Below are 9,756 nucleotides of genomic sequence, written 5' to 3'. Positions count from 1 at the left end.
CTTTCCTGGTTTTACTGCCCTCTACTGGACACATGTGGTCAATGGAATTTGAAACCCATTGGGATTGGTTTAGCCTCGAAGCTACAGGAGCGACAGTCAGGAACCCAACAAAACACCAACACTGTGATTGACAGAAACTCAGAACTAAAGTTTTGTTCTTACTTAATGTTGGAAATACAACACAATTTGAATACGTTTTAAAGAGAATTGAAAAGACACTTGTGATAATGTAGGCCGTCATTGTAAATAAGAATTTGTCCTTAACTAACTTGCCTAGTTAAATAAAGGTTAAATACAAAATTACAACACTTAAATGATAATAAAGGTGTTTTTTCTTTCGCTGTAATATTTATTTCAGTTTTAATGCTCCACAACTTCAAAAGAAACATTGAATTCAAAATGTGTTTCACTCCATTGCTGAGATCAGATCATTATTGTATTTTTTATTGTACTCTATCCTTCAAAACAATGACAATCAATGTTCAACGGACTTAAAAAGACAGCAGTTTTACTGTTTATACAACTGTAAACCTAAGATACACCATAGAGGAAATTATTTAAAAAATTGAATATATGAAATACTAGCCATATTTAATTCTAATAGCTAGTATACTTTCCAATAGCCAACATTCATGGAAGGTAATAAAGTAGTTTAATTTTTAATTACAAAATGATAACATGTGGACAAGCATTGAGAAACAGTTTGAACAAATATTAATAGTAGCAATGGAAACATTTATGCACAACCCTACACATTGAAATAATTATGTATAATGTGTCATGTATGTACTATAATTGGTTTTACTGAGCACATGAAAGCAAAAAGCATGCTTTCATTAAATAAAAAGTAACAAAGGCAAAATATTTTTTTTCCACTGAAAAAGACTTGAATTATTTGAATATAAAGTAAAACTGTTATATATATATATATATATATATATACACACACACACACACATTAACAAAATATAATGAAATAATGCAGGGTATGACTACAAGCAAAAAAACATAACTTCTAACATGGTATTTTCTCTTAAGTGCTAGGATTAGTTTTGATAAATTCATCTGATTTAAACAAATAACAATATAAAGTGCTAGAGCTTATGAAAACTGACCAGACAATATCCATTCAACCCTTTTCATACTGTAGATTTACAAATATACTAGAACATGGATAAAACGTCCCAAACATTGTCCGATTATTTTAGATTTAAATGTATTAATATCCTTGCTTGAATTTCGGCCTTTTTTGTTCTGTTTGTGTGAAATCAAAATGAGTCATCTCTGAAACTTAACCCTTAGAAGCTGACCCTAAATCTGGGAGGCCAATCATCTTGTAATAAATATTCCTGCGCAAAGTACATATTTTTCCAAAATACAAAATACAATATCAACAGGATTTGATATTCTATAATTCTATAATGGATCGAATGATTTCAACAAAATGAAAACAGTATATCAATGCTTTCCCAGACTCAATACTAAGTACTCCAGGTCTGCATTAAAGGTTTAAGCAAATATCTACATATTTGATCTATTTACACCCAATATCAAGAGAGCACAAAACAAATAACAAACACGTGACATTTGTCTATCTATCAGTCAAGTTCAACGGAAGAATCCTTTGGCTTGATAAATACACACAGTCAGAGGAAAAGTGGGGTACAGTACTCAACATGGAACTGTTTCACATTAGCAGAAGATGAAATGAAATGGAGAGCAGCATCCCAGCAGAAACATTGAGATGCAATGTGGATAACTGATATGGAAGTACAGCAAATCAAGATGGATTCACACATGAGGGAAGAGAACAGTAAAACTGTACGACAGGGAAACAAACAAACTTTGGCTAAAAGTAAACATAGTTTTATCTGGAATCTAGTTTGTCTGACAAAATCAAACCCACAAAGTATTTACAAGATACTAGGTTAGAGTTTGGTGTTATGTCATACTAACCTTGCATTGCAGATGAAATTCACACGCTGTACCTAGTATACTATCTTTCACTACAGCCTCCAGTCTTCTAAGCTTTGGCATCACACTGAAATAGCACTTTTACAGTACATGACAACCCATTCAAAAAAGTACAGTACGACTGTCAGTTAATGTTTCCACTAAAACCAATTCCTTCTTTTTGTCTAATTTGTAACCTATCCTTGGACATACGTGCTAAAAACAACAAAACAGCATATCTAGTGAGCTAACAGTTCAGGTAACATGTATCGTCCATTCATAACACAGCTACGGTAGTTCTATAGGTGTACAGACAGGTAAGCTCCAGTAATTCTACAGGTTGTAGTTTTACAGGTTGTAGTTCTATAGGTGTACAGACAGGTAAGCTCCAGTCATTCTACAGCTGTAGTTCTACAGGTGTTTAGACAGGTAAGCGCTGGTAAATATGCAGGTGTACAGCAGGCTTGGTCCAGGTGGCCACAGCTGGCGCCGTCTAGTCATCATGCTGCTCAAAACATAATGGGATGGGAAACAGTTAAGTTTCAGCAATGTCAACCTTTTTGGGCTATAACACTCTAATCTGAACTTCTTACTGCCTTTATGCCCAAATATTGAGAAAATGCTTCCCCCTGGTGGTTTCTAGGAGGACATGACTTTATTGTTGAGATTGAGAGCTGAATCCTGACTTGAGACGTAACATGTGCATTTTGGGGAAAATATTCCATTAAACTGTGTAGGGTGTTTACACAAATGTAGAAAAATATGCAGTAGGAAGTAGATACAATTTGTGATGAGGAAGGTTTAGAGACTTACCTCAACTATCTGTAATGAGTATGCATGAAGATCGCCGTGAGCGGTTACACATGTTCTTCTATAAAACACAGAGGCAAAACACTAAGTTAAGTCAATCATCGATAACAATAAGAAACAAAAACACTTCCTCAACTCAGCAAACCAATCAGTGCCTGTTTTAAAAATAAGAACTGCACCACTTCATAATATAGCGGTATTCTCTAAGGTAGTAAGCTGTTTCAAGTGTTAATGTCACATGCACAAGTTACGGTGAAATGCCTTTCTTACAAACTCAAAAACCCAACATTGCAATCATCAATAACAATGCAATACTATAAAAAAAATACGCATACTATATACAGCAGGGGCCGGCAACCTAAGGCAAGTGTGCCAGCCTTCGATACATTGATTTCAAAATTGCGTTGGTATTCACTGCAATGTCGTAGTTTCCAAGGTAAYTCAATCCTGATTAGCCAATGGGCTTTCATGATTTTGCAGGAGTTTCATATTATTAGTTCAGTGCAAGACAACCCACCTCACCTCTCCCGCAAAATTCAAAACCAAGGCAACACTGAAGATGAGAGATTCGTTTTCACATGTTATCAGCAAAAGAAAAATAAGGCAGATGTCCACTCATTTATTGCCTCTTGGACAAATTAATAATGATTAGTTTTACTGATGCACCGGTCTATTTGCTCTCTTTGTTGGCAAAACTGTTGTTTGTCGGACATCAAGTGTGCGGCATCATTTTTGGAACGAGACATGAGAAAAACTTTAAGGATGAGGAGGACAAGGCTGAAGGAATCAAAAGACACAGTCATCTCAAAGATAAAATACATGCCTGTGTAACAGTATAACTTTAGACCGTCCCCTCGCCCCACACGGGCGCGAACCAGGGACCTTCTGCACACATCAACAACAGTCACCCACGAAGCATCGTTACCCATCGCTCCACAAAAGCCGCAGCCCTTGCAGAGCAAGGGGAACCACTACTTCAGGGTCTCAAAGCGAGTGACGTCACCAACTGAAACGCTATTAGCGCAGACCACCGCTAACTAGCTAGCCATTTCACATCCGTTACACCTGTGTCTGCCAGAACTGTTGAAAGGCACGTTACCGAGATGGTTGAAAATGTATAGGAGCAGCAAACTGTAGCGTCAAAAGATGCACCTGTGTGGCTCTTGATGAGAGTTTGGATGTGAATGACACTCCACGTCTGGCAGTTGTTGCAAGATACTGTGACTCAGAGCAGGTACGTGAGGAGCTGCTTTGTCTATAACCCATGCATGGTACTACTAAAGGTGGAAGACGTAGCAAAAGCCTTCACAGATCATTTTGAGGAGAGAGGTGTCGATATCAAAAACATATTCACTATTACACCCCACTATGGTGGGGAAACAAAGGATTGGGAAAGCTGACTGAAGATAAGATTGGCCACCCCGTGGTTAAATGTCACTATATAATTCACTAAGAGAATCTGTGTTCCAAGATCAAGCCTGCGGTGCTAATGGAAAGCTCCTCTGTTTAGCGAGCTATGGAATTCTTACTTTGATAGATATTCAATAGACACAATTAGTTGTAATGCACATATGAAAATCCTTACTGGCATGCAGATCGCTAGAAATGGTAAGATAAATAGTAAATTGGCACTCCAAACAAAAAAGGTTGCCGACCCCTGATATACAGGGACAGCTCCAATACCATATTTACAATGTGCAGGGATACTGGAGTGATGGATGTAGATATCTATAGGGGTAAGGACTAGGCAACAGGATAAAAGATAAACAGAGTAGAAGCAGCTTGTACAGTGCCTTCGGAAAGTATTCAGACCCCTTGACTTGGTCCGAGTTCTCCGAGACAGGATTGTGTCGAGGTACAGATCTGGGGAAGGGTACCAAAGAATGTCTGCAGCATTGAAGGTTCCCTAAGACCACAGTGGAATCCATCATTCTTAAATGAAAGAAGTTTGGAACCACCAAGACTCTTCCTAGAGCTGGCTTTCCAGGCCAAACTGAACAATCGGGGGAGAAGGGCCTTGGTCAGGGAGGTGACCTAGAACCCGATGGTCACTGACAGAGCTCTAGAGTTCCTCTGTGGAGATGGGAGAACCTTCCAGATGGACAACCATCTCTGCAGCACTCCACCAATCAGGCCTTTACGGTAGAGTGGCAAGGCAGAAGCCAGTCCTCAGTAAAAGGCACATGACAGTCCCCTTGGAGTTTGCCAAAAGGCACCTGAAGACTCTCAGACCATGAGAAACAGAATTCTCTGGTCAGATGAAATCAAGATTCAACTCTTTGGACTGAATGCCAAACGTCACGTCTGGAGGAAACCAGGAACCATCCCTACGGTGAAGCATCGTGGTGGCAGCATCAATCTGTGGGGGTGTTTTTCAGAAGCAGGGACTGGGAGATTGATCAGGATCGAGGGAAAGATGAATGGAGAGATCCTTGATGAAAATCTGCTCCAGAGCGCTCAGGATCTCAGACTGGGGCGAAGGTTCACCTTCCAACAGGACAACAACCCTAAGCACACAGCCAGGACAACGCAGGAGTGGCTTTGAATGTCCTTGAGTGGCCCAGCCAGAGCCCGTACTTGAACCCGATCGAACATCTCTGGAGAGACCTGAAAATAGCTGTGCAGCAACACTCCCCATCCAACCTGACAGAGCTTGAGAGGATCTACAGAYAAGAATGGGAGAAAATCCCCAAATGTTTATTTTTTTACCTTTATTTAACTAGGCAAGTCAGTTAAGAACAAAGTCTTATTTTCAATGACAGCCTAGGAACAGTGGGTTAACTGCTTTGTTCAGGGGCAGAATGACAGATTTTTTACCTTGTCAGCACTGGGATTCAAACTTGCAACCTTTTGGTTACTAGTCCAACGCTCTAACCACTAGGCTGCCTGCCGCCCCATAAATTCAGGTGTGCCAAGCTTGTAGCGTCATACTCAAGAATACTTGAGGCTGTAATCTCTGCCAAAGGTGCTTCAACAAGGTAAAGGGTCTGAATACTTACGTAAATATCATATTTTCATTTTTTATTTGTAATAAATTAGCAAAAATATCTAAAAACCTGCTTTTGCTTTGTCATTATAGGGTATTGTTTTATAGATTGATGAGGTGGGAAAATAATGTTGAATAATGAATGTATGACTGTAGAATAAGGCTGTAACCTAACAAAATGTGTCAAGGGTTCTGAACACTTTCCAAATGCACTGTAAGTGAGTGGGTGTGTGTAGAGTCAGTATAAATGTATGTGCATATTATGTACAAGTGATCAGATGATGGAGTGAGTGTGTAGGGCCCTGTACGGGTGCATAGAGACAGTGCAGAAATAAAAGGTCAATACAATTGTTCTCTATAAGGAGTGAGTAGGTGTCCTGTACCTTTTCATGAAGTCGGTGATGGAGGACTGGGTCAGAGAGCCATGGATGCCTCAATGCTTCAGAGGCACCTATCCTCCAACTGCACAATAACACACAAACACAAACACAAACAGTGAGATAAATGTATATACAGATGTAAAGCTCTGTCTCTTGGCAGACATTCCACTTATAGATAGATTTTAATATATTGCAAAATATACTTTATATGTTAAGCAATATATTCTGGAATAAGGCGGATGTATGCAGGGGAGAAAGTAAGGTGGCTCGGTACGGCGTCCTGGCAAAATAAATACTGTAAGCCCTTTGAAGTGATTGTTTGACAAGCAGATGAAAACATCATGACTGGTTGGGTTTATGCCACAATACAAGCTAATACGTTTTTCAAAGTTAAATGAAAAATCTTTATAATTGGGACCATAGAGATGCTATAGAATTTATAGGGATTCTACATTTTATTCTATGATTAGGTCCACACAGCCGGCCCGCCCATTAGGTAGGATTAGGCAGCCTCCTAGAGTGGCAGTTTGACGAGGGAGGCCTTTTCCGAGCTAAACTGACCAAGACGCACCTCCAACAACACATAACACCTCACATTATTCTGTCTAAAAACAATGATAACTTCTCTCACCCAGTGGCATGAGGGCTATTTAGGTGAGCGCTGATGCCGCCCCTTGATAATCAGTGTGCACTTTGTCCATGCCCAGCGCGCCTCTCCAGGGTGCTGTTAGAGAGACGCAGCGCTGCGGTGCTCTACCAACGCTCCATCAGATTCATTTAACATAAATTATGTAGCATACGGTGGAAAGAGTAGTAGCCTATGTGGTTTTTCTGTAGCTCATAGACTGGAGACCAAATGTATAGCAATGTCATGAGACAGACACTTTTTAAATCATAAACTCATTAATGAGGAAGTCAAAGAAAAAGGCAAGTCAGCAGACATCAGTGTTGGATTGGCTGCGACATAACCWAACAGAGGTGGACAGCAAACGGAGACGAAAGTAAATACGTTCAACAATTGTCTTAATTTAATTCGACTTCACTAACAACAATAGGGCTTTGCTAGAGTCTATTTTCCTATTTAAAAAAATTGTTTTTAATGGATTTAATGTTGCTCTGTGGGAGGTTCAAAGTTTTGGATACTTTTTTATAACCCAACCCTGATCTGTACTTCTCCACAACTTTGTCCCTGACCTGTTTGGAGAGCTCCTTGGTCTTCATGGTGCCGCTTGCTTGGTGGTGCCCCTTGCTTAGTGGTGTTGCGGACTCTGGGGCCTTTCAGAACATGTGTATATTTACTGAGATCACATAACAGATCATGTGAAAAATAAAGTCCCCCTAAAATAAAGTCCCCCTGTGTGCAATCTAACTAATTATGTGACTTCTGAAGGTAATTGGTTGCACCAGATCTTATTTAGGGGCTTCATAGCAAAGGTGGTGAATACAGATACATGCACCACTTTTCCGTTCGAATTTTTTTTCATTTCACTTCACCAATTTTGACTATTTTGTGTATGTCCATTACATGAAATCCAAATAAAAATCCATTTAAATTACAGGTTTTAATGAAACAAAATAGGAAAAACGCCAAGGGGGGTGAATACTTTTGCAAGGCACTGTATGCCATACCCTTTGTTAAAGAAAAGGTTAAAAAGGATACCTATTGTTAGCTTTAAATTTTGAAATAAATAAATAAAATGATCTAGATAATATAAAGCATTCCATAACAACTCCATGATGCCTTATTCTAGAAACAAGCTTTAAAATGCCCACAAAAGACGTGACTGTGATGACATTCTGAAGCTAGGCTGTGGCATTCAATATTCGAGGAGACAAAACATTTACTCTGCTATTCTGTCCCTATTATTTGAGCCTTTCACTGTCGGAAAAGAGATGTTTAAACCCAGGCAGCTTTAGGGAAGCGCTTCTGTTGTTGGGTTAAAAGGATCCTCCCCTTTTTTTAAATTTTCGCCAAAAAAACATACCCAAATCTAACTGCCTGTAGCTCAGGCCCTGAAGCAAGGATATGCATATTCTTGGTACCATTTGAAAGGAAACACTTTGAAGTTTGTGGAAATGTGAAAGGAATGTAGGAGAATATAACACAATAGATCTGGTAAAAGATAATACAAAGGAAAAACCAACCGTTCGTTTGTATTTTTTTGTACCATCATCTTTGAAATGCAAGAGAAAGGCCAAAATGTATTATTCCAGCCCAGGTGCAATTTAGATTTTGTCCACTAGACGGCAGCAGTGTATGTGCAATGTTTTAGACTGATCCAATGAACCATTGCATTTCGATTAAAAACATTGTTTCAAGACTGCTCAAATGTGCCTAATTTGTTTATTAATATATTTTCATGTTCAAAATTGTACACTCTCCTCAAACAATAGCATGGTATTCTTTCACTGTAATAGTTACTGTAAATTGGACAGTGCAGTTCAATTAACAATAATTTAAGCTTTCTGCCAATATCAGATATGTCTATGTCCTGGGAAATGTTCTTGTTACTTACAACCTCATGCTAATTGCATTAGCCTACGTTAGCTCAACCTTCCCATGGAAGGGACACTGATCCCGAAGAAGTTTGCAACGGATGAGTAGCCAGCAGTTGAAGCTTGAGATTTACTGCCTCGGTTGAGTCTCTGTCTGGGTGGAAAGGTAACTTTTGCAAGTGCATTCTTAGATGCATATGGATGTCTAATATTTAACTATTTGCAAAAATCAACCGTTTTGTTGCCAAAAAGACACTCTGGTTTGACAATGGAGAAATATGGTAAGAATGCCTATTTCGCTGTCCATTCTTACCTGAAACTTCTATTTATTATCCACCTTTCTTGAGACTTTTTCTCTTGATTGCAAGCTGATTTTCCCCAATCAACGCACAAATAAATATAAAACGAATTTAATAGAGACATTGGTGATTTTATAAGTCTAATCAGAGTGAAAATATTAGGATACGTTATTGACATTGAACTGATTATATAGCTACTAACCAGATGTGTTAAATATTTTGTTTAATTTGTTTGCATAGACCTATGAATTGGCCTGCTATTATGTTCTGTTCTACCGACTATTAGCTGAGAAGAAAATTAGCCCAAGGCCAAACCTATTGCCAACCCCTGCTGTACAGTATTCTAGTTAATGTGGGGATAGGAGGGGTTGTGGCAATTTTTTGTCTCAGTGCAGCAGAATGTCCAGAGCCACTCTAGGCCCATAGATGTTTTGGGTGTATGCGCGTGCACATATAGGAGGTACCGTAAATTCAATCTACTTTCACCCCTGGATGTATGATACCTTTTATTGACGATGAGTAGTTTAGAGATGAAGTCTTTGGCTTCCTCTGAGATGTCTGTAAATTCTTCCTCGTCAAAGTTCCACTGGCAGGCAAGGATGTTGTTCAGAGTCTCAGGGTTATTGTCACCCAGGAAAGGACACAGACCGCTGAGACTGTAGAAGGAGAGGAAGAGCCTTCAGTGTGTGTGTGTGTGTGTGTGTGTGTGTGTGTGTGTGTGTGTGTGTGTGTGTGTGTGTGTGTGTGTGTGTGTGTGTGTGTGTGTGTCTGTGTCTGGTCTGTGTCTGTGTCTGTTCTGTGTCTGTGTGTGTGTGTCTGTGTCTGTGTCTGT

At 39.3% G+C, this 9,756-nt stretch overlaps 1 protein-coding gene across 2 annotated transcripts in view; it reads right to left on the bottom strand.

Annotated features, from left to right (window-relative positions):
* Positions 1 to 334: 334 nt before the first annotated feature.
* Positions 335 to 9,756, bottom strand: part of LOC111979255 (myosin light chain kinase 2, skeletal/cardiac muscle) — a 33,858-nt gene continuing 24,436 nt past the window's right edge. For both annotated transcript variants that reach the window (XM_024009667.3, XM_070448840.1), the window contains exons 12-15: positions 9,428 to 9,580; positions 6,133 to 6,211; positions 2,767 to 2,824; positions 335 to 2,458 (exon numbers count right to left, since the gene is read on the bottom strand). In XM_024009667.3, the coding sequence (XP_023865435.1) occupies positions 2,768 to 2,824; positions 6,133 to 6,211; positions 9,428 to 9,580 (289 nt within the window). In that variant the 3' untranslated portion in view covers positions 335 to 2,458; position 2,767. The remainder of the gene's footprint in view (positions 2,459 to 2,766; positions 2,825 to 6,132; positions 6,212 to 9,427; positions 9,581 to 9,756) is intronic.

This window comes from Salvelinus sp. IW2-2015, linkage group LG19, assembly GCF_002910315.2.
Source record: "Salvelinus sp. IW2-2015 linkage group LG19, ASM291031v2, whole genome shotgun sequence".
Classification (NCBI taxonomy): domain Eukaryota; kingdom Metazoa; phylum Chordata; class Actinopteri; order Salmoniformes; family Salmonidae; genus Salvelinus; species Salvelinus sp. IW2-2015.
This window is presented reverse-complemented; position numbering and strand designations above follow the sequence as displayed.